The sequence below is a fragment of the Trichechus manatus genome, unplaced genomic scaffold, assembly GCF_000243295.1.
Source record: "Trichechus manatus latirostris isolate Lorelei unplaced genomic scaffold, TriManLat1.0 scaffold00109, whole genome shotgun sequence".
NCBI lineage: Eukaryota > Metazoa > Chordata > Mammalia > Sirenia > Trichechidae > Trichechus > Trichechus manatus.
This window is the reverse complement of record NW_004444045.1, coordinates 312,289-338,768: the sequence shown is the minus strand read 5'-3', so window position 1 is coordinate 338,768 and position 26,480 is coordinate 312,289. Positions and strand designations below refer to the sequence as shown.

The following is a 26,480-nucleotide window of genomic DNA, read 5'->3' as shown; positions in this document are numbered from 1 at the left end:
TTCTAATTATTTTCTCCCTAAACCCAGGAACTTATTATCATTCGATATTTAATGCTGAGTATGGTAATAAATCTATACAATCTTAAGTTGAAAACTTACTATCCTATATAAAAACAGAATGACAGAGGATCCTCATTTTAAAATGTCCTATGGATGGCCATACTCAGACCTTCATAGACATTTAAGACGTATGTGAAAATAGGATGGGCGTATTTGAGTGTATGGTCAATTACTGGTTCAACACTATTTTAGACTACAACAGAAACAATAAAGGGGCAATTTTTAAAAGGTACCTTTTCTAAGTATTACTTTGCTTTCAAATATAATAGAAAATCTCTTCATGAAAACTTTGCAAAATAGTTAATATAAAAATTTCTCATTGATTTTAAGTAATGAAATGAGATAAATAAATGCCAACACTTTCTGGAAACTAAATAACCAAAACAAGATGGTTTTATGGCTTAAGTTTTCAGATGTATAAAACCTATAGAATCAGACCCTTTTTAAAGACAGAACAATAATTAAAGATCTCTATCTGCCAGACAATTTTGGGAAGAAACATAAAATACTGGGCCCCTGACTTACTTAGAAATTTGTGGTGGGTTTCAAAATAGCTGTTAAGAAGCAAAAAATAATGAATGGCAATTAATAAATCATAATATTTAATTTTAAAGACTCAAAAATATACACTTATGAGAGTTTACCTGTTCTGTTTCAAAGATATCCCGAAGGTGTTCAAGGCCAAGGCTTTTTAGGAATTGGCTGATATTCATGTCAAGACCCACAACTAAAACAGAAATACATTTAAGTTTCTCAGGAAGAACTGTATTGATCTAAAGATAGTTCCAGTATCTATTTAAAGGCATGGCTCTGACACCCTTGACTATGTAGATTATTTTACATAGCGTAAAATCATCCAGAATAAATTTAACCCAAACACTTCAAGTTAAATCTGAATTTGGCTGAGAAGTAAAAGCAGAATGCTTTATCCAATCAGTACTTACTTTAATTCTAATATTATACAGCATAATCTAATGCTTTTAAAAAAATATTTAACAGTTACATTAAAAAAACAAATATACCAGCTATTATTTTAGTTTTTATTCCTTAAATGACCCCTCAGTTTTTTTCTGATATAATTTCAGTAATAAGACTCACTCGAGAGTTCAATAAGATACTAGGGTTAAAAAAGGATGTACTGGGACATACACAAATGAGAACAATGCAGATGACAAGGAACTTGGCAGCCATTTATGATGAAGTATTTCTTATAAAATGTTGCGTACAGGAAAATTTACTTACAGACAGGATGTTTTTAAGTGAAGTACTCAATAATTACTGATAGAAAAAAGTGAATGTTTCATTAAAACAAACAAATAAATAGATTTTCACAGGATGGACTCACCTTCTCCCTCCTTCCTTTCTGCACCGGCTGCGCCATCCCCCGTGTTGGATGCGCCTCCTACCGCCAGTTCGGCTAAAGGACCAGTCAGGTTATCTATGCTGCTGGCGGCAGAGAGGCAGGAGGGCGTGGATGCCGGGGAGATGAGAGAGGCACTCACTACCGTAGCCTGAGGTTTGAAACAAGTAGGCAAGGCCTCTGGGGGCATGGCGTCTATCAGCAAAGCTCTGATATCGTCAGCCTAAAAAAAACAAAAACAAAACACATACACACACAAACATCACACTTTCAAAAAGTTAAGTTTTTCACTAAGGACCAAATAAATGCTTTGTGAACGTTTTCTTTAATGAGTGCCTCATTATTCGCTACTGATTTTCCCTTTCCTTTTTCAATCCACACCTCCGAAGAGTCTCAGTAGTTTTAGCAGGTAGAACTGCAGAAACTATATAATTTTTTATATTTTATCATTCATTAAAAAAAAACAAAAAACACATTTCAGAGTGTTGATTCTCACTCTCTTCTTTAGCAAGGGTTTCCATATTCATTACACTTTGTTCATGCTTAAACAGCTATAATAAATTTTGTTCAGTTATTTAGTGCACATTTACTAATTCAATGTACAATTAAAATCTGGTGACATTTTTAAAGGTATAGCACCTTCATTTAGCTAGTGTATTCACTAACTTTACGGTTTATAAGTATTGGGAACAGTTGCTGTCAAAGTACGTGGAAGCAGCTGGCCAATTCCTCAGTCTCCGTATATGCACACCTCTCCTCGCATCAGGAGGCGACATCTATTTGCCCTGCCTTGCATCTGGGTTGCCCCCAAGTTGCTTTGACCAACAGAGTGAACAGGAAGTGATGTTCTGAGGCTTCTGACCAGGTAGTAAGAGACCCGAGGACTGGAAGCTTCCACTTTCTCTCCTAGAAGCCTCCACCATGCTGTAAAGAAGCATGGGCTAGCGTGGGTGATTTGGGTGGCATGGTGACTGTTAGTGGAGATGGGAAGAGAGTCAGGCAATTGCTGCAGAAAGCTAGGGGAAGGGAAACTCTGTGGTATAGTAGAACGTTTGGCAACACTGTCGCCTGTGATAGCTAGGAAAACAGAAAATGTACTTCATAAACTTAACAGATTTGGCAAGAGATTTTCAGGAAGAATGCGGAACATGCCAACTGGCTTGTCTCCTTTGCCCGTAATAGCACACAGGGTGAGAGAGATGGACCAAGAGAGCGATTGTTTAGTTCCCTTTGAAAACATATTCTCACCTAGGGCTTACTAGTTTAGAAAGTAGAATTATTCTGCCTTCCCAGCCTCTCCACCATCAAAAGTTTCTCAAAATAAGCAACAGCCTCAGTACAAAGATCCAATTCAGGGCACTGCCAATAAAACATAGCCTCATAGCAAAAATCAAATCAAAGGCATAGATATTTTACCTCTTGTTAAGACCTCTGAAAATCTTAACCAAGATCTTTAAGGTGATGCCTTGTGAACCATCTCAGCTAGAAGAGAGAGTTTTTGAGAATCCTAAGGGCACTGTCCCACAGCACCGAACTTGCAATCCAAAATAGAGAGGGATCTATCTCAAAGAGGTTTGTGGTCATGGCTTTGTTTGATGGAATACTGTATAACTTGACACATGAGAAACCCACAGATTTTATGAAGGAGTTACAGCAGTTTGGACTAAAAGGGATAGAGGTAGATCAAAATGAAAACCAAAACCTGTAAGTCCATCACCATCGAGTTGATTTCAACTCATAGCGACCCTGTCGGACAGAGTAGAACTGTCCAACAGGGTTTCCAAGGAGTGATCGGTGGATTCAAACTGCTGACATCTTGGTTAGCAGCCGAGCTGTAACCACTGCGCCACCAGGGCTCCTCTTTGAGGATACACTCCAGAAATGTGTCCTTCTGTGATTCATGGTTTAACGAAGTATGGCCAAAAAAATGAAGTTAACCTATTAGAGTTTTAAATTATATTTTATCATACATAAGTGTGAACTTAAAATATTTTTCAGAAGGAAATTTGTTCTTATTCTAAGTGAAATAAGTACTACGAAAGATAAATCTGCTTATTCCTAAAATTTAATGTGTTCTTTGAAAGCACGATGAATATAATAACACTGAATATTCTGAAATGAAGACTTACTGTTGCCAGATCTAAAGGTGTCTGACCTTCCTGGTTCTTCATAGTTGGATCTGCACCATGTGCTAGGAGTAGGGCACACAGCTGTGTCCTTCCTTTTTGGGCTGCTTCATGAAGAGGAGTAAATGCCCACTTATCTGTTGCATTTACACATGTGTTGTATTTTATCAATAATGCTGCTATGTCCACATGCTGAGGAAAACAAAAGGATGCAAACTGTTAAGAATGAGATCATCTGAAAAAACTCTATCATGTACACTTAACATTTCACACTCTCTGTATCTGTATTCTCATCATCTTCAGAAGTTTCTTCGACAAAAAGATGATTCATCCCTCTACCTGTGTCTTCCACCGTTTACCTGCCAGTCTGTTGTACTGTGGTGGCTTGTGCGTTGCTGCGATGCAGGAAGCTATGACACGAGTATTTCAAATACCAGCTGGGTCATCCCTGGTGGACAAGTTACAGTGGAGCTTCCAGACTAAGAAAGACTAGAAAGAAGGACCTGGTGACCTGATTCTGAAAAACTGGCCAGTGAAAACCTAATGAACAGCAGTGGAATATTGTCTGATATAGTGCCAGAAGATGAGCCCGTCAGGTTGGAAGGCACTCAAAACATGACTGGGGAAGAGCTGCTTACTCGAAGTAGACTTGACCTTAATGACGTGGATGGAGTCAAGCTTTCGGAACCTTCATTTGTTGATGTGGCATGACTCAAAATGAGAAGAAACAGCTGCAAATATCAATTAATAACTGGAACACGGAATGTACGAAGTATGAATCTAGGAAAACTGGAAGTTGTCACAAATGAAAGGGAATGCATAAAAACTGATATCTTAGGCATTACTGAGCTGAAATGGACTAGTATTGGCCATTTTGAATCAGATAATCATACAGTGTACTATGCCGGGAATGACAAATTTAAGAGGAATAGCACTGCATTCATTGTCTAAAAGAACATTTCAAAATCTATACTGAAGTACAACGCTGTCAGTGATACAAAAATACCTATGTGGCTAGAAGGAAGACTAGTTAATGTGACTTTTATTCAAATTTATGCACTAACCACTAGGGCCAAAGATGGAGAAATTGAAGATTTTTAGGAACTTCTGCAGTCTGAAATTGATCAAACAAGCAATCAAGATGCACTGATAATTACTGGTGATTGGAATCAGAAAGGTGGAAACAAAGAAGAAGGATTAATAGCTGGAAAATATGGCCTCAGTGACAGAAATTACACCAGAGATCACATGATAGAATTTTGCAAGACCAATGACCTATTTGCTGGAAATACGTTTTTTCAACAACATAAACAGCAACTATACACATGGACCTCATCAGATGAAGTACATAGAAATCAAATTGACTACATCTGTGGAAAGGCGATGGAGAACCTCAGTATTATCATCAGAACAAGGCCAGCGGCTGACTGTGGAACAGACCGTCAATTGCTCATATGCAAGTTGAAGCTAAAGAAAATTAAAACAAGTCCACGAGAGTCAAACTAAGACCTTGAGTATACCCCACGTGAATTTAGAAACCATCTTAAGAATAGATTTGATGCACTGAACACCAATGACCAAAGACCAGATGTGTTGTGGGATAACATAAAGGACATCATACATGAAGAAAGCAAAAGATCATTAAAAAGATAGGAAAGAAAAGACCAAAATGGATGTCAGAAGAGACTCTGAAACTTGCTCTTGAATGCAGAGTACCAAAAGCAAATGGTGAAGAAATGATGTAAAACAGACGAACAGAAGACTTCAAAGGGTGGTTCGAAAAGACAAAGTATTACAATGAAATGTGCAAAGATGTGGAGTTAGAAAACCAAATGGGAAGAACAGCTTGACATTTCTCAAGCTAAAAGAACTGAAGAAAAAATTCAAGCCTTGAACTGGAATACTGAAGGATTTTATAGGCAAAATATTGAATGATGTAGGAAGTATCAAAAGAAGATGGAAGGAATACACAGTCACTGTACCAAAAAGACTTGATCAATGTTGCTGCATTAATTCATCCCAAGCTCCCTAAGTATTATCTTTCCTCATAGTTTCCCTAAATAAATATGTGAACCAGGAGCTTAAAAATGCTAAGTTATACAGGTCAATAATTATTAACCAGTCAAATAAAATCAAGTCACCTAACCACTTGTTTCTCTATCCATATATCTCTGTTCAAGAGATAACAGATGATCAAGAACCAATGGTACTGAAGGAGGAAGTCCAAGCTGCATTGAAGGCACTGGTGAAAAATAAGGCTCCAGGAATTGATGGAATGCCAATTAAGATGTTTCAACAAACAAATGCAACACTGGAAGTGCTCACGCACCTATGACAAGAAATTTCAAAGACAGCTACCTGGCCAACCAACTGGAAGATGTTCATATTTGTGTCCATTCCAAAGAAAGGTGATCCAAAAGAATGTGGAAATTATTGAACAATATCATTAATATCACACACAGGTAAAATTTTGCTGAAGATAATTAAAAATGATTGTAGCAGTATATCAACAGGGAACTGCCAATTCAAGCCAGATTCAGAAGAGGACATGGAACGAGGAATATCATCGCTAATGTCAGGTGGATCTTGGCTGACATTAAAGAATATCAGAAAGATGTTTACCTGTGTTTTAATGACTATGCAAAGGCATTTGACTGTGTGGACCACAACAAATTATGGATAACACTGGAAACAATTGGAATTCCAGAACACTTCATTGTGCTCACATGGAACCTGTACATAGACCAAGAGACAGTTGTTCAAACAGAACAAGGGGATACTGGGTGGTTTTAAATCAGGAACGCTGTATGTCAGGGTTGCATCCTTTCACCATACTTATTCAATCTGTATGCTGAGCAAATAATCCGAGAAGCTGGACTATATGAAGAACATAGCATTAGGATTGGAGGCTGACTCATTATAACCTGTGATATGCAGATAACATAAGCCTGCTTGCTGAAAGTGAAGAGGACTTGGAGCACTTACTGATGAAAATCAAAGACTACAGCCTTCAGTATGGATTACATCTCAACGTAAAGAAAACAAAAATCCTCACAACTGGACCAATAAGCAACATCATGATAAACGAAGAAAAGATTGAAGCTGTCAAAGATTTCATTTTACTTGGATCCATGATCAATGTCCATGGAAGCAGCTGTCAAGAGATCAAACGACATATGCACTGGCAAAAGAACTCTTTCAAGTGTTAAAAAAGCAAAGATGTCACTTTGAGGATTAAGGTGTGCCTGACCCAATCCATGATATTATCAATTGCCTCATATTCATGTGAAAGCTGGACAATGGATAAAGAAGACCGAAGAAGAATTGACACCTTTGAATTATGGTGTTGGTGAAGAATACTGAGCATACCATGGACTGCGAAAAGAACGAACAAATCTGTCTTGGAAGAAGTACAGCCAGAATACTCCTTAGAAGCAAGGATGGTGAGACTATGTCTCATGTACTTTGGACATGTTATTAGGAGGGACCAGTCCCTGGAGAAGGACATCATGCTTGGTAAAGCAGAGAGCCAGTGAAAAAAAAGAAAGACCTTAAATGAGATGTCTATACACAGTGGCTGTAACAATGGGCTCAAACCTCACAACAATTGTGAGTATGGAGCAGGATTGGGCAGTGTTTCGTTCTGTTGTACACAGGGTCACTATGAGCTGGAATCAACTCAACAGCACCTAACAACAATGGCAATAACAATCTTTTAGTTAAAAAGAAAGTGAAAGTAGCTTTTAAAATGTTTGTATTGCAGTTAACATATATGTGGTTAAGTCTATTAATTGAGACTGAGACAAATATGATTTGATACAGTAACTGATAATAGATTCTGTTTTACAAATTACATTACAGAAAATTATTCTGTGGAGCAGAGATTCTCGGTGGGGAGGATAATCTTACCTACTGCCAGCTGAGAATCACTGTGTGTCATGAGAGCTATTATTGAGGGCAGTGGGTTGCATATGTGAAAAACATGGAAACAGAAAAAAAGGTCAAGATACCACCAAAGTAAAGGTTTTAGTAAATAACAGTACATAGTAATTAACTCACAGGTATTTGATTTTTTAATTTATAAGTTTACTACATGAAGGATTATTAGAGTGACTTAAATAATCCACCCACACAATGAGGTAACAGTACCTGCGACAAACACATTACTTAGCTCATCTGCATTCTTCAGTAGAAGGATGGCATGAACCAGCCTGATCAAAATCTCCATCAGATGCCCTCTAACAGCCTGTTCATTCTCACCTCAGTAAGTTTCCTTTCAGTTTCAAAGAGCTAAGCAGTGGGGATTTGATAATAAACAGGATAACATAAAAAGAGATGATGAAAGAAATGTTCACGATTTTTGTCACCTGGAGTCAGAGCAGGGGTTACCAATAATGGTGAAATAAATGTACAGAAACGAAACATTGGCTCTCTGGTCAGGACAGTGGTTGGATTACATCACCTATTCAGTTAATGGTAAGATAGCTTGAAGGGCACAAGGAATAAGACAAGGTTGGCCTGCACACTACATTACTATTTAGCCACAAAAGAGAACCACTGAAAACTCTGTTCGCCGCACACTGGTCACCAAATGACAGAACAGGAGAAGAGTTGAGATGAGAAAGTAAAATACTTATTTTACAAATTAAGTTTTACTTTATTTATCCTTTCTGACAACTGTAAAGATTGTGAAAGGAAAAGGCTGATGGCCTAGAACTTTCCTACATCCACAACATACGGGATATATTTAAAAACACACAAATCCGTGTAGTATATACAGTGGACAGTACAACATAGGCTTTATTAGATCAAGTCAAGAACTGTAATTCTCTTGCTGACACATATCTTTACTCATTAGTAGATTTATGCAGAAGTTAAAAGACTCTGATTTAAATTCCACTGATGCCATCAGCTTTGTAAACTCAACTGAAGCTTAGCAAAAGGAATGTGTGGAATATAATATGGAGAGAAAGATCATGGTAAGAAGTGCTGAAAATTAATCCTCCAAGTGATATACATGTATAGTTATAACTTAAAGGTAAAAGGATTATACATAAATGGATATGTAGTATGTTAGCAGTAAATACTTAAGCAAATTCTTAGGATGCCAGATCTTATTTCAGCAGAAATATCTGTTGTACACTGAAATTGAGAATCTTATGGGAAGGAAGGTTAAAATTAGGACAATTCTAATAAAAGATTAATTCATCTTTGGGAAGATAAGAAACTGGAGTTCTGAAAGAATTCCATTATTAATATTACTGTATTTTTAAGCAAATAACGTGCGCCTTCTACATTTGTTTGCCAACCACGTCCTCCCCCTGCAAGTTATTTTCATAAGTGCGCTACTGTAATTCTTTTTACAGCAACTTGTAAAAAAAAATTGGCATAGCGCGCTTATGAAAATGCCTTGTGGGGGGAGGGTGCGGTTGGCAAACAAACGTACAGGCATGCGTTATTTGCCTGAAAATATAGTATATTTATTAAATCTGATGATTTTCAATTAATTTATATCACACTTGGAAGTATACTTTTCTGTCTGTCCAACTCACAAGTGGATTATCTGTTTTCCTTATATAAAATTTGTCCTCCCCCTGAAATCCTCATCTTTGCACAGGGGGCCTGAGAAGATGAGGATATTCTCACTATAAAGAGCAAGGGAGAAGGTAGTAGGAATAAATAGGGAATTAGGACATGAAGGTGGGTAGTTTCATTTTTCTTTACAGTTTGTCAGTTTTTTCCAAATCTAGAAACTATCTTCATCAATAGTGATTCCGACTGTGAGAACACCTGGTATGTACAATCTGGCATCTGAGGGTTTTTACAGTCAAATAGTGATTAAGTGGATGAACAGACAAGCAGGTGCGCGTGTATTTTATTTCTACTGCAGTGATTCATCAGGTCTAAAGTGGGCCTTGATTACTTCCAGGAAGTAAGTGCCAACAAATGGTATCAAGGCATCGTAATACACTCTTCTTCCTCTTAGAGCAGATGACTGACATTATACTGCTGTGAAAGAATGACTCTGGACTTCCACTGTGGGGTTTTAGCTAGTCACTCAGTGTCTTTAAAACCACATATATCAATAGCTTACTTGAACATTTTTTAGATGTTGATGATAAATATAAGTAACCATAATTTCCATGACTATATAGGAACCTCCAGAGCCCTGCAGCAGAGTAGTTAAGAGTTCGGCTGCTAACCAAAAGGTTGGCAGTTTGAATCTACTAGCTGATCCTTAGAAACTCTATGGGGCAGTTCTACTCTGTCCTATAGGGTCACTATGAGTTGGAATTGACTCGAGGGCAACAGGTATAGGAACCTCCTAGCTATTATAGTTTCTAAAATCTACCTGAGGTAGCATTAAAATTTATTCTGTCAAGAAATATTACTGAGCACCAATTACATACCTATTATTGTGCTAGATACTGTGAAGAGACTAAAAAGCTATAAAAAGTATGATCCTTGGGCAAAAGATATTTAAGTTTAACTGGGAAGGCAAGACAAAACACTGAATAAAAGATTAAAATTATGCCAAATTCTGCTGTTGGCTAGACAGCTACTTACTTCCCGTGTAGTGTATGCTTAACAAGGGAATACATGTCATTGAGGTTTTCTCTAATGTTAGCATGCTCACCCCATAGGATGCTGCATTGTGAAGAGGAATTAAACCGCCTTTGTCTTGGGCATTAACATCCGCTCCGTGCTCCAGAAGATACTCAGCTACTTCTAGGTTATTGTAGCCAGCTATTAGAATGAAAAAAAGGCAAAAATGTCAGCTTAAAGAGAGAAAAAAGAGAGAGAGAGAGAACACCACAAATGTGTTATATATATATATATATATACATAAGGACCAGAATGTTTTAAGGTTTTAATACTTTTTGCTTCAAAAACTAGTATTATCATCACATAAGTAAGAGCCTTTACATGAGAAATTACATAAAATTATGTCAAAAGCATTTTACTAAGTAGTACCCTTTATGCTCAGCCTTCCTTTCAACTTTTGGTACGGTGTATTAGGTGTCCAGGAAAGGAGGCGATACCTGGAAGTCCTGTGGTGCTTACCTGCCAGGTGCAGAGGGGTGGAGTTCCTGCCCTGGGTGTCTCTGCAGTTGATGTTCTCGGGAGAACAGAGCTTCTGCACTCTTGCCAGGCAGCCTTTCTTGGCAGCATCCAGCAAGGCAGCATCCCCTCTGAGCAAGTCCTGAATATCTGTGTCTCCTTCTTTCACCAAATCCAGAGGTGTATTTCCATCTCTGTTCTTTTTGGTTGGATCTGCTCCATGCTTCAGGAAGAAAAATCAAATGGGGTTTGTGTTTTCTGTATCATATTTCTTAAGCTTTATGGGGTTTTTGTTTTGCTTTGTTTTGTTTTTATCTAATCCACCTTTGCTCATCCAAAGAAAGACATCTATTCTACAAGATTTTGGAAAACAAAGGCAATATCCCGGTTTATTTTGCCAATTCCTATTCATGAATTCCCTACTTAGAAATATACTGGGTAAGCTTTCTAACTACTGCTCAACCAAAGCCCTAAGCCCCAGGATCAATGGTGACGGAAAAGTGGGGGGGGCACTGACTGCCTTTTACTTTATACATAATATACTGCAAGCTGCATCTGGAAACCTTTCTTCCTTGTGAGAATGGCCTCTATGTTAATATGATCAGATTTGAATTACGTAAAGATATTCAGGGATATCATGAAAGAGAAGAGAGAAAAGCACTTAATTCTAAATGCAATCAGTGAGAAAAACGCTTGGCAGACTTTTCATTTTAAGTCTTAACATCTATCAGAAAATCAGGTTCAAATGTATTAATAATGAACTTGATTTAAAAAGTTTAATGACCTATACTTATGAAATAAAATAAATACAAGTCAAAAATTTTTATTATGGGCCTGACACAGAATGCTATTGGCCCACTGTGGATATTGGGAATAAATCAATGACCTGGAACTTATTTCTTATTAACCAGTGATAATAAAAATGAACGTCAAATATGGTGTTACTCTTAAGACTCACAGAACGTATTTGATACTGTAAATGTGGTAGGAGAAAAATTTTACTCATATTTAACTGGAAAAATTTTTTCTTCAGTTAAAAAAAAAAAGAGAAAACTACATAAACACATGTCTGGCCATTTTTCACTTCCGCTAACTTAAAAAGAACCCAAAAGTATTAAACAAGTTACATATAACTACTAGTTTTTACTATTTCATGTATATACCAAGAATTTATAGAACTTTGTTTATAGAAACAACACCTTACATTTTAATAAAAATCTGATATTAAAATAAGTTCCTGTAAGATACACTGTATTTTTACACAAATAACGTGCACCTTCTACACTTGTTTTCTAACTGTGCCCTTCCCCTCGAGGTATTTTCCTAAGTACAGCTATGCCAATTTTTTTTACATGTTGCTGTAAAAAAAAAAAAATAGCATTGTGAGTTTACAAAATACATAGAAGGTGTGCATTATTTGCATAAAATATGGTATATGATTAAATAATGCTTAATTATGAGGAATTAACTGGTAAACTAAAAATAATAAAAGAGCCATTAGGAAAAATCAAACTTGAATAAAAAACTTCCTTCTCTCCTGTACAATTTTTTTCTGATATTAATACTGTATTAGATAAGCAATGCAGACTAATTCAATTCTTTCCAAAACCTACCTTGATGAAGTTTGATGAGCTGAACTTAATTCAGTTCAAACAGGCACTTCAGGCACTACTCAAAGCTGTGCAAGTATCATGATATCACACTTAAACATCCCCCAACACAGAAAATGGAAGCAGTCTCTACAACACTTACAGTACTTAATAGAATAAAAGGTATTTTGATTTGACTTAAAGTAATAACCAAAAATAAATACAAGTACTTTATATTTTAAAAAATTACATACTTTTAAAAGGAGCTTGCAGATTTCATATTTTCCTTTAGCTGCTGCTTCATGTAGAGGAGTAAATTTCCATAAGTCTGCCACATTGACAGATGCGCCATGCCTAACTAAAAGCTCAGCTACCTCATAGTGTCCGTATGAACAGGCATTATGAAGGGGTACCAAGCCGCTAAGCAAAAGAAAATTATTTTAAAGTCATATAACAACACTTTAAGTTAAAATGATTCCTATAATAAAAATAATACAATTCTTCTATGGCATCAACTATACTGAACACCACTTAGAAATAATTTCCCTCTGGTCTTTAATATATAGTCGTTCATTTCCAAATAAGGATTTATTATTTAAATATTTTTACCCTGGTAATATAAAGGGCATAGATTTGACACATTGCACGCTACTGACCGAAGGCCAGACAAGGGCAACAGGTTTGCTTTCGTTTTTTTTTTTGGAGGGTTAAAAAAGCAAATTGCAAAACAGACTGTACAAATGGCATCATCATTTGTGTGGAAAATCACTACCATCATCACAACAGCATGTACACTGTTATACGTATTTAACAAAATCTGGAGGATTATGTACAAAATTTTAATGTAGTAATCTCTAGGGAGTGGGCTGTTAGGTAATTTTCACTTTCTATATTGTTGCAATGCTTTAAGTTTTTTTTTTTTTTTTAAATGCATTACTTTTTTAATGAGGATAAAGATATAAAAATATTTAAAAAGGAATTTTTAAGAGTATGAAGAAAATAAACCCAAACAGCTAAATTTTGACACATACCCTTTGTCTTTGGCATGGACATCGGCACCATGGTGTAGAAGGTATTCCACAACAGACACACGATTATAGCCAGCCGCAAAGTGTAAGGGTGTAGAATGCCGGCCCTCTAAATCTCTGCAATTCACATTTTGAGGGCTGCAAAGTTGCTTTTAAGGCACAGACACACACATACACACAAAAAATTAATATTTATTCACAGATTTTGCTCTAAAATACGACAGTATCTTGGATAAACTGTAATGTTCTAATGAATATTTATTTGCAAAGATTAGCTAATACAAATGATGTGTAAAAATCAGCACTATGCTTGGCTTAACAGTGACTACAAATATTTTTACTGTTTACAGAGCAACTCAATCTTTTTTAATACTTCCTAGCCAAAATCCTAACTGAATAGAAAAATCCACAATAAAGCACGCATTTTCAAGGTAAATGATGCTTTGCTTTTCCATTTCTATCAGTCTTTCCACGCTGAGACTGCTTGTCACAGAATGCCTGCTTGTGCTAACTAGCGTTCTCCTAGCCATCCTTTGCTCAAATGAGACCAACCCTGGTTGACTGCAGAACTAACCCACAGTTCTTGTCTCTGCTCATGTGGATCAAGCAAGCAGGAAGGCTCTGGGAAAATTATTTTAGTTCTGCTTGGACCACCCATTTGGCCCTTGGATCCACTGCAGCAAAGCAGTCAACAACGGTGCTTGATTTGCTGGAGGAAGTTTGTCTAACACTACAAATCAAACTGGTTCTAATCATACTCTAGTTTTTGGCATTTACTTTCATTTTTTTTGGCTACATCCTTCAAACATCTTCTCTGCTTCCTTCTCTCCCTTTGACTGCTACCATTTCAGCACGATCAAAATGATAAGCTCAATTATGTTTGCATACGAAGTGGCAGAAAGGAAGGCAAAGAACAATCGGGTGCATCAATAGTGGTGACAGGTGGATTATACAACAATAACATTTGAATAATTTACACTTTACAGTTTATAAAAAAACTTCATATTCTTTCAGTGCATAAATTATCTATCTATGAAGTTGATCATTATCCTTAGTTTACAGAAAATAAACTGAGGCTAACAGGTAAGTGACCCATTTTAGGGAAGTGGTGAGAAGAAAAGTAATGAAAATTTTAAAAAAGCAAATGAAGCAGAGGAAACAGTGGTATTTTCTAGGCTACAAGTATGATGGCAAGAGCTTCGCAGGCATTCTCCAAACTTGCTGCAGCTCCTGCCACTGTAATGAGCTAGTACTAAGTAAAAACCAAGAACTGGGGAGACGGCTGCTTTTACTGAGGTACACAGTAGGACCTTCTTTCTGGTAGGATAAAAACAAGGATTTTTTCAGGTGGTACAATTTGTACATGATAAGAGGAAGGAAGTGCAGGCAGTAAGGAGGAGCCCACAATCTCGTCAACTCTATACCGAAAAGTATCAATGAGTCTGAGGCTATGTTAATATATAAGTAATAAAATAAACAGTGTAATAAAAGAAAAACAAATAAATTGGTATGTAAACTAAAAAGAAAAGGCTGCAACAACTAGTAGCAATTACCTTCCTTGGGGGTCTCACATGAGAGAAGCTGCTTCCTGATGCTTAAATTCTAAATTAATGTTATTATTTATTTTTACAGATAATATTAGAAAAATAGGGATGAGGTAGGAAATGAAATACAACTCATATTTGCCAGGTTACAAAAATAGAAGCTTAGCTTGATTATTAAATATTTTCTTTTTAATATTTGGAAATCTTTAATTTTCTATTGTATTTCAATTTTTTTTAATTCTAATGCAATTTCACATTCTTCCTACCAACTTTTCATAATTTCAAATACTTTACTCAGCAAATAGCCTTCTCTTCTAATATGGAAGATCGAAGAAGAATTGACACCTTTAAATTATGGTGTTGGCAAAATATATTGAAGACACCACGCACTGCCAAAAGAACGAACAAATCTGTCTTGGAAGAAGTACAGCCAGAAAGCTCCTTAGAGGCAAGGATGGCGAGACTTCATCTCACATACTTTGGACATGATATCAGGAGGGGCCGGTCCCTGGAGAAGGACATCATGCTTGGTAAAGGGTCAGTGACAAAGAGGAAGACCCTCAACGAGATGGACTGACGCAGTGGTTGTAACAATGGGCTCAAGCATGGCAATGATTGTGAGGATGGCACAGGACGGGGCAGTGTTTCATTCCGTTACTAAAAGTCAGAACCGACTCGATGGCACGTAACAACAACACAACAACACTTTTTCTAAAGCCTCTAGGGAAAGAGATTTACCAAGCCTAATTCTCACTTAATTTCTGCTGTTTTGTTTTCTTTTCCACATCCATTCCATTGATTAAAAATATATTTGGCCTTCATTGTGAATGAATTGTTTAGGGAACCTGAAAACTATATTTATTTGCCTATTACATACAAAATAGAGAATTAAAAACTATCAATTTAATTATAATGGGCAGATCATCCTGTGATACAGAAAAGTAATTCTAACCACTTTTGTATTCAAGAATTTTCTTTTAGTAGGGTAAATTGCAAATGATAAAAGTATTTTTAAGAAAAAAAATACTACATAATTTTAGATGGCAGAGAACTTTAAAATTTCTCTCCACTGTATATTACAATGGAAATTTACTATTCTTCTTTAAATAATTTGGATGCTGTTATACGATGGAAGAGAGTGTGGGAGTGTTTGCATAATGAAATAAAAATAAAATTTCTAAGCAACAGAGCTTAGAAAGTGTTTACTGTGTGAAGGAACACTTTAAACCTGAGGTGCTTGGCAGTACCGGGATGGTAGACTTAAGTGTGGGCCAAACTCCATTTTGAAACAAGCTTCATTTTGCCTTAATATTGACTTCTGCTTTCCCAGCTTATCATTAACTTTGAGAAAACCAACTCATGACCAGAGTTCTCAGAAATGCTTACAGAGAGAAACATATGATTTAAAATAGACAAGAGAAAGGAACTGTTTTTCACGAACGGTGAAGATTGCAATAAAGATTGTTTAAGAATGTCCCAGGAAGGGGTCTTGCAAATGTTTGCAAAAGTTAAGAGACCATGTTAGAAAACAGATCATTAATCAATTTACTCAAGAGGTCAGTTGGTCTGTTATGGTCAAATAACAGAAACCTCTGAAGTCTGGTGATTTTTCTTATGATCATTACTTAACTGATTTTAAACGTCAACCAATCAGGTTTTTGTTCAGTAAGTTCCTGCTTTTACTGTATAAAAATTCCTGCTTGTCTTCTGCACAGCAGAACATTTTGTGATCTTGCATTGTGTTGCCCAGTTTGAACTGTTCTATTCTTTCAATAAAACTTTTTACTTTTACTTCTGACAGAGAGCTGAGTGTTATACTCTTTGACAACTGTTATTTTCAACCAATGTACCTCATCAAGAATAATAAAATTATTCTGCTAAAAATTACAAAAATACAGTTTGCTTAGTAAGAGGTGATGAAGTTTACTTGGCCAAAAGTAACCTGGTATGTTGCTCAATACCAATTTTATAAATAGCCTTTCTTAAAAAAAGAAACAAATAAAAACAAAACTGCAAGACCAACCTCCAAACCAAAACCAAAACCAAATCTCTCTCTGCTAACTTCATCCCTAAGTGAATGATTATACCTGCGAAGTGTATGTGTTTTTTAAAAAGTATATTGAATATTAGAATATAATTTTATATTTGAAAATAATTAAATCTACAACCATTATTTCTATGCCACAAATAAAGATTAATAAAATTTTCTTGGCAAGTGAAATTACATAGAAAAGATTATCTAGCTTCTGCATACAAATAATTCCAAATGGTTGAGGGATCATAACAATGCTTTCCTAGGGCAAATGTGAGAATTTCTGGGAAAAGATTACGAAACACTGCTTTAAAGTTTATCATGCTATTACCTGGGCTTGAACTACTTACATATGCATGAATGTGGCCAAAAATAACAATTAATATAAGTGAAAATAAAAGAGTTTTCATATAACCAGAAGAAAAGTGACTGCTTACATAAAAGACATAAAAGAAAGAACAAAAACAAGAACTTTTCAGGTGGTACAATTTTTACATGATAGGAGGAAGTCTGGGTAGTAAAAAAAAAAGAGCCCACAATCTCATCAACTCTATATGGAAAAGTACTGACCAGCATTCTCTTAGCTCATTATGAGACCAACCCTGGTTGACTGCAGAACTAATCCACAGTTCTTATCTCCTCTAATATATATAATTTCAAATACATATATATATAGGATATAAGGCATATACTTGGAAATTCTCAGTACTAAAAGTTCTCTCCAGTCTACAGATCTACTTGAGTCATCACTTTTATTGTTTGGACTTGAGTAATTTTACTTATAAGTTTAAAAATATTAATAAATTGATTAGCAAACATTGAATAGTGCAGCCTAAGCCATCAACAGTACTGACTTACCTTCACAGTTTCCAAGTCTCCAGCTTTAGAAGCCTCTAAGAGTCGATAGTCAACATCGGAGGTGCGTATAGGTGTACTTTCTGCATTAGAAGAAAGAAAAAAAAAAAAAAAGGAAAGATCATTACTGGTCCCTGAAGAATCCTGGTTAAGAAGAGAAAAGTACTTGGTGGTTGGGAAGAGATTAAGGGGTCAGAAATTTCTGAGATCTAATATAGGTTTTTACTCAACCTTTTTTAGGTAAAAAATAAATGATTTATTACTTCAATCAACACCCATCTCATCCTAAGCCAAATTTAAATAAATTTTAAGAGACAAATTCTCCATCCCTACTACCCTGTCCTTCACATTCTCTGGTCAAAATTTGGCAAAGGAGAGCAAGGAAACCTAAGACCATGAGATCAAGAACATCTTTACGATACACTGGTTTCACATACTGTCGTAGAGTAAGCTTTGCCATAGATTTCTTACGTAAAAGCTAGGGAACTCAATAAACTTTTAGTACTTCATATTTAGCCTTCTTCTTCTTCTTTTTTTGGCATCAGATTTCTCATATGTAAAACAGAAGTACTACTCCTGAAATTAAAGTAATCTTAGAAAGCACAGTAAGTGAACAACAACAACAAAAACCCTAAATACAGATACTTGTTTAATTCACATTTATTAAATGGCTTCAGGGAAATTTAAATGTCTATATAATTGGGAGGTGTGATACCATGCTAAATAGAATATAATTAAGTCAGGTTGATAAGCCCAGAAGTATGAGGTTAACAATTGAGGTATTTTGATTAATTCAATACAAACAAACCGAAAGTTCATTTCACATTGGCCCAAATAAAATAGGTTTTTAAAGAAAACAATTTATATTACCCAAAGTATGTTCATGGACATTACGTGTTCCTTTTCTAATGCACTTACGTACACACACTCATATAACACAAAAGGAATGAGGTTCAGGAGACCTAGATCTACTATCTGTGACTTTGGATTAATTGCTTAACAGCTTAGTTTTTCACCTCTAAAGTGAGTCTTTCAGATTTAAGACTGCATATCTTGTGATCAGAGACATCTTTCTTGAGCCACTGTCAAAGCGGGAAGATCGAGTGATACCATGAAAAGGTTTTAGGTTTCAGAAGAAACACTTCAGATCTTCCTCATCTAACATGCTTTGTTCAGGAGACTTGCTTTTACAAAGTAAGTTCTGAGAACTCTTTATCTGTGTTTAAATGTGGCTATCAGGTACTTGTAACATGGTCAGTGTGACTGAGGAACTGATTTGTAACTTTTATTTACTTTTAATTAATTTAAATTTAGCCACATGTAGCTAGTGGCTATTCTATTGGGCAGCAAAGCAGATATAGAAAAAGAAGGCAAATCTGCTGAAAGGCTGTTTTAAAACGCTAATTTATGAGAAGTTGTCTGCCTTGTTTTCTTTCCTCTGGCATTAATTTTTATATAAATGTTGCCAGCAATTTATAATTAAAACTTTACTAATCTAAACCATTGGCAACTACAGACTTGAGAGCTGAAAGTACACATTTCTAAAGGTGGATCTCAAGCTCAGTATTTAACAGGTGTAGTTACATGAATCTTTAAAGTTTTACCCGAAACAAACTCCCAACAACTTATATACATCCTGTATGTTTGATGCATTCCTTTAAGAGTCATTATAAACATAACTTGGAATTGGATTAGTAAATGTGTAATTGAAAAGTTCAGTTAGTACACGATCCACGAATGGTAAACACACAAATTCCTGGTAAAAATATTAGTTTAAAAATTATATCCTCTTTCAAACAATTCCCATTTTTTAAAAATCTTTCAAAGCTATTATTATATAATTCTATTATTTGTATTATCTTTCCAGAACAATAAAGAACTTTAAGAATTAAACTAAAAACTCCTGGCATGTTCTAAATTAGTATTTAATTATCTATATAGTATTTTATTTCAAAAGTCAAGTTTTTAAATGCAATTATCAAAATAACTGAAAAAATATATATAATCTGTGATTTTCAGTATTTAATTTTATCTTTTACCAGAAGTCATATATTCCAATTGCATTCATTTAGAAGACATTTAAAAAACACTATATGGATATAATCTGCTTAATTTATTCAGTCATTTCCTCCCCATTTTGTCAATTATCTCTAAAAATTATGCATAGTATTACTGAGCAATTTTGATGCAATAGCAATATCCATTGTCATGGAAACGATTCAGACTCATAGTGTCCCTACAGAACAGGGTAGAACTCCCCACAGGCTTTCTAAGGATGTAATCTTTACAGAAGCAGACCACCACATCTTTCTCCTGCAGAGCAGCTGGTGGGTTTGATCCACTGACTTTTCCATTAGCAGCCGAGTGCTTTAATCACTGCACCACTAGGGGCTTCTTGCAATACCTATAGTTTATCTGATTTATGGTTATATCTAATAAAAACTAACTTAAAATTCATTACTAAATAATTCTCAGTAGAAGACACAAGAGAAAAATTTAGACTGTTTTAACAAGTCACACCTTTTAGAAGTAATTAGAATTTATTGAGAAGGCAAAAATATTTCCTAGTCAATGAGTGGTATCTTCTTTTAAAAATGTTGACTGCTCTGTAGATACAGAAAGTTAATGAAGACATGCTTTCAATAGTTCAAGCTTGAAATCCCATAATAGAAAACCTTATTCCTTTATTCATTTCGATAGTGAAAATGCCTAGGTAAATCTAAAGATCAAGATCTAAGACTGACCTAGAACGATCACTATCTAAGAATGAACTAGCATAAGGAAAATAAGCCCTAATCAACAGCTTTCACAATGTTGCACAAGTACTCTCATGAGGCTGATTAAGCTCTGATCCAGCTCTAACGACACATATAATCTCCATAAGCCTTGGAAAGTTCTGCATTTTAGTGTATAGCAGTCATTCTCAACTGGGCCTTACTTCTTGGGGTCCTTTAGATATCCGTGGGATCCATGTTTTCATCCAGGGTAGTCATGACGAAGTTATTACATAATAATAATTAGCTACTTAAAACAAATCCCAAGATCAGCAGACGGTACAGCAGGCTGCTGGCTCAAGTCCCAAGAACCAGAAATCAGATGATGATGAGCCGGATGCAGGATCCAGAGTAAGCGAGCAAGCTTTGCCAGAATGTCCATATATATACACACGGGATGCAGGCCACACCCACAAGAAAACTCTCCTTACAGCTGACTGGCTGATCACATCATGGAGGACGACCACATCATTACATAACTGTCACATTACATAAGTGCCAAACTACATCATTACATAACTGCCAAACTACTGAGAATCATGGCTCAGACAAGCTGACATAGAACCTTAACCATCACAGTTACCATGGAGTTGATTCCAACTCATGGTGACCCCATATGTGCAGAATAGACCTGCTCCATAGGGTTTTCAAGGCTGTGACCTTTTGCAAGCAGATCGCCAGGCCTGTCTTCTGAGGTGCCTCTGGGTGGGTTCAAACCTTTCAACTAGCAGGTGAATGCTTAACCATTTGTGCCATCCAAGGACTCCATATTACTGTTAGGGCATTTAATACAGATTTTTTGAAAGGTATCTGTGTAGTTAGGTCATAATATCTATTAATTTCATTTCTGTATATAAATGGGATGCTATAGAATATTTGTTATAAAAATGGGATACTGTGCCTGACAGAATTAAGAACTTCTGGACTATAGGTAGGAAAAAGGAACCAGAGACTTCTGACTACCAGTCTGTAGCTTGTTCCACTGAACTTTTCCAGACTGTTATATAACTGTGGGTTAAAGAATTGAACTTCACCCAAAGCAATGTGGTCTCTGCCCTTGTTCCTGAGTGATAACTCTAAACTCTTGGAATGTCCTGAGTAACTGAGGTACCTTTTTTATCTAAACAACATCTGAGGATTCGTGTAAATCAGCATGGAGTTGGACAGGCCGCAAAGACTACCTGGTAGCCTGATATCAGCTGACCTCAGGGAGGGAGGGAAACATGGTCCAAAGAATCATGCCTCTGCAATGAGGCCTCAATCATGCCTCTGCAATGAGGCCTCAGTCATACCTCTGCAATGAAGCCCCAATAAAGGACTGAACAAGCAAGTTCCATGGGATTCCTGGTTGGTGAAAGACATCAATGCATGTGGTAGGGTAGTACACCTTCTGGGATACAGAAGCCCAGCACTGGGAACTCTCCCGACCTTGCCCTATGTGACTCTGTTTACATCCTTTGTTTTTGTTTGTTTAAATAATAAAGCTGTAATCGTAAGTATAGCACTTTCCATGAGTTCATTCCAGTCATTCCAGTGAATTATTGAACTGAAAGGAGTGGTAGGAGCCAGCAGGTTAGAAATTAGGGTGTCATGTGGGCTCTCAAACTTGTGGCTGGCATCTGCCTATTTGGCAATCTGAAGGATGGTGTCCTTTTAACTTGTGAGGTCTGACCTAGCTCCAAGAGGCCAGGGTCAGAGAAAGAAGTGTCACATGGGCAGCTGATGTTGGAACTGAACAAAGAAGTAAAGAAGTGGGGATTAGTTATATCTTCATGGCTGAGGACAGAATAGTGGGATTCTGAGATTTCCACTTGACACAGCTGGCATCAGAAGTTGGATAAGTCAGAATATAATCATTATATAACAGATAGGAAATTAAAGGGATGGAGAAATGAGCCAATTATACTAAATTTCTTATTGGCTTCATCATTATTCAGTAGGTAGACTGTCTTATTTGCTCTAACTTTGAGCTTAGGAAAGCAGTGTCCATGTTCATATCAATTTTATGTCTGATCTCCCTCAATAAACTAGTTAAAATATCTAACACCGTACCAGCTAGGAACTGTAACATTCAGTAAGATTTTATAATTAAACCAAGAAAAGATGATAATTTCTTCATAGTGCAATGAAGTTAAGAATTACAAAAAGCAAGTCAGAATATTATATATGTAAGAACAATTAAAGGTCACTACCATATGGATACTTCGTAATATTCTCTACTTCATAGATTTAGAGCTACCATAGGATGCCCTGGGTAGTGTAAACTGACCACTAGCTGAAAGGCTGGCGTTTCGAATTCACCCAGAGGCGCCTTGGAAGACAGGTCTGGTGATCTGTTTCCAAAGGCCACAGCCTAGAAAACCCTCTGGACCAGTTCTACTCAGCACACGAGGTCACCATAAGTCACACTAACTCAACAGCAACTAACAGCAGCAGCACCAGCAGAGCTAGCAGAATCCCACACGGCTTATCTGAGTTCCAGGTTGTTTTTGGCTGCAATGCCCATGAGCCATATTTTAAATTTAAAACTAAAAAAACATTAAAGAGGGTATCTGCCTCCTTCTCATGAACCCCCTCAAAAAAAAATAAAAGGAGGGGAGGTGAGGAGGGCCACAGGATCATCTACAAGCAAGGAATGGCATAAAAAAAAACTCAAGCAGAGAAAAAATTCCTAAGAAATACTTAAAACAAATGGTGCAAAATTTGTCTGTGTATATCAGTGGAAATGGAATAAAGAGCATAAAATACAATTTGTCTCTTAACTCACCACTCAGAATCTGCTGCACTGCTTCACTCCCCATCTGTGCTGCTGTGAAGCCTTGTAAGGAGATGACAGTGGGGTCAGAACCGTAACTCAGCAGGAGGCGGCAGGTCTGCAGGTGACCTGCTAAGGCGGCTCTATGCAAAGCAGTCTGACCAAGGCTGTCCAGTGCATTCATCTGAAAAACCATTTGGTAGGCACACGGAATTGAGCATCTATTTTTGTTCCCTTAGCAAGTACATTCTTAGGAGAAAAATCAATTGTTAAGGCTATATTATTCAATGATAGTGATGGATAGCCCCAATCTAGCTTGATAAATCATGGGTACATGGTTTCAAAATTACCGCTCTAAAATGCAGATTTTACCAACTTATTACTTGGTTCAAACTTAAGTGACTTTTCAGTGCCTTTGAATAAAACTGAATCTCATAGCATGAATTTAAGATCATGTGTGATCTACTATTATGCTACCTTCCTTCCTACTTACATTTTTCATTACAAACTGCTAGGCCTGCTGTGTTGCAGCCTTATCAGCACCCCATTTTACAAAGGTGTTAGTCTCTATACTCGTTGCAAAAGGTAAAATTTGCCTTTGGTCAAGATAACCCTTGCAACCACCTTCGCAAAATGCTACATTGGAAACAGACACAAAGTTTCTCAGTAAATTCAAGGTAGCTAGTTTTACCTCCAGGACCTGAGCAGATCAATTCAACACCAGGTAAAGTACATACAGTAACTTTGAACGTTAAAAACATACTATGTGCAAGAAGAGGTTTTCACTATAAATGTGGTATAACTAAGTGCAATACAGAAAACAACAGATTCACTAGTCTCATCTCTTACTAACTAGTCTCATCTCTCACTCACTCTGAGGTGCATGCTAATGAAGCTGAAATAGTGGACAAAGTCATGTCTTACTAAACCCACTGCGATCCAGTCGATTCTGACTCATAGTGACCCTACAGGGCAGAGTAGAACTGCTCCAGAGTTTCCAAGGAGTGGCTGGTGGATTTGAACTGCTGACCTTTTAGATGACAGCCAAGCTCTTAGCCACTGTACCACCAGGGCTCCATCACCTCTCACTGATATTATTTAAATTAATTTTTCTTGTCTCCCCTCCTCTTTTGGAGAGGGGAGCCCTGAGTACGACTCCCTGGTACATTTTCATACCTCTACCATGCTATTCTCCCTGATTTACGTTCCTTTCTTTGTACATACTGTCAAAATTGGAACTAAGTTGTTCATCTTCCACGATGTCTCCTAAGGAAGGGGTACAACAAACACACTAAGAACCTCCTGACATGAGGCTCTCTGCTAGATGCTATATGTAACTTCTAAGATATTTAAGAGCAATGACTGTAACTTAGTCTCAAATGTAACTCTTTCCTCCACTCCCAACCTCAAGAAGCAACAATGTCTAGGACATAGCTGGAGCTTCACAAATGTCTTTTAATGAATGAAAAAAACTGTATAAATGGTTATTACAATTCATTTATAAAAAGAACGTTTTATAATTAGTTGGAAAAACTTGAACTATTTGATGAGGACTGATAACTCTAGAAAGCTAAAAACCAAAATGTGATTATATATTGAAGCTTTATATCATCTCATCCTTGTGGTTTATATATGTATAGGGCATTTACTCATTCCTATAGATTGTACTGTATTCTAGTTTTCAGAAAACCAAATTTCCTTAGATAAAGTACAACACAACCAGTGTAACACAAAATGCTTTGCTTTAACAAATGTAAGCTCTTTTTATTATGAAAGAACACTATAACTCTTACTTTGAACTCTTAAAAAATATCACAGCAACAAGAGAATACCCATGGAGAGCGTATCAGACAACAAACTGAAGCACTAAAAGAAGTCACAGAAAAGTATCAGCAAGTAATGTAATAGAAGCACTCATTCAGTGGAACAGACAGAATAACAAAACAAGAACAAGCTGGTGATACTGTGTATAACCCACTTAGAAAGAACAACAGTGGATAACAGACAAGGAAAATATTATAGAGACATTCAGTAAAGGTTTTTGTGAGGAAGAATTACTCCTCATGAGAAATGAATGACATAAACTTGTCAGATCCCCAGCCTTGGGACCCCATGGTTGTCCCTCTGTGGTCAAAGGATGACTGCAGCAGCTCCACATATTACCCCCACACAAGGAAGTCTCATACATCTATTTTAACACCTTTCTCAGCAGACATCTCCTTATGGCTGGTGCCAGAAATGTGTCCTGAATCTATTATCTACACCAATTATTAGCAAGGACAGTAGATTACCAGAACTGATTCAGATCCATCCTGAAGCACATGATCTCCCATATATTAACAAAATAGACTTCTACAGAAAGTACTGGCAACTGACTAACGGGCCAATTCCAACCAGCTGTCTGCTTTTCACAGCAAGGTAAGAACGGTTTTTATATTTTTAAATGATTACATTTTAAATGGCTATATGAATATTTCTATATAATACCCTAGATTTTGTCTCTTGGCCTTGCAAAGCCTAAAATATTTACTTTCTGGACTTAAAGAAAAAGTTTGCTGACCTCTGTTCTACATCAAGGAAGAAGGGATAAAATGTTTACTGGATGGGAAATAAACTATCTGCTTGAGTCATTAAAGACCTTTCAATTGATTTGAAATTAAAAAAGAAAAGTAAAGACTCTAATTTCCTCTTACGTTTAGTTTTATCAACACCCTTAATGTTTTACCTTTGTTTACTCTTTTATCAATCAGTCATGGGATACAGTTAAGATTCTCAAAAAAGTGGTCAACCTAACTTTTTTCTCAATCTATTCTGGAGTAGTTCAAAGCACAGAAGTGCAAAAATGTGTCTGCCTTCCAAAGTAAGTGGTAATTTTGTTTTTAGAGGGCAGCAGTAAGTATCTTTTATACCTATAGACCAACGTCCCTTCCCAATTTTTAAACGGGTCATCTGACAGGATTTGTATTACTGTTATAATCTAGTCTCTCAGTGAAGAAAGATGATATTTTGAAGCCAATGTGATCCCAGAGAATTAATTATAGCTTCTCCAATTGTTTAAAGGAGGCGTTCACAGGTTTGGATTTATTACTCTAATCTCTACTATCCTATCAGTTACAAAAATGGTTATACTCTAACAAATTTGAAAACCTAGAGGAAATATACAAATTTCTAGAAACACACTACCTACCTAAACTAACACAAACAGAGGTAGAACAACTAAATAAACCGATAACAAAAGAAGAGATTGAAAAGGTAATTTAAAGACTCCCAACAAAAAAAGCCCTGGCCCTGATGG

At 36.4% G+C, this 26,480-nt stretch overlaps 1 protein-coding gene across 2 annotated transcripts in view; it reads right to left on the bottom strand.

Moving 5' to 3' along the window:
- Positions 1–26,480, bottom strand: part of TNKS (tankyrase) — a 187,519-nt gene that overhangs the window by 30,054 nt on the left and 130,985 nt on the right. The window contains exons 12-20 of one of the 2 annotated variants that reach the window (XR_002825161.1): positions 23,198–23,369; positions 17,660–17,739; positions 13,229–13,374; positions 12,452–12,617; positions 10,612–10,831; positions 10,184–10,293; positions 3,550–3,738; positions 1,406–1,643; positions 586–787 (exon numbers count right to left, since the gene is read on the bottom strand). Coding sequence is in view for 1 of the 2 variants with exons in the window: in XM_004383374.3 (XP_004383431.1) it covers positions 705–787; positions 1,406–1,643; positions 3,550–3,738; positions 10,184–10,293; positions 10,612–10,831; positions 12,452–12,617; positions 13,229–13,374; positions 17,660–17,739; positions 23,198–23,369 (1,404 nt within the window). In the remaining variant the exon portion in view is untranslated. The remainder of the gene's footprint in view (positions 1–585; positions 788–1,405; positions 1,644–3,549; positions 3,739–10,183; positions 10,294–10,611; positions 10,832–12,451; positions 12,618–13,228; positions 13,375–17,659; positions 17,740–23,197; positions 23,370–26,480) is intronic. The other variant, XM_004383374.3, reaches the window with a different exon arrangement.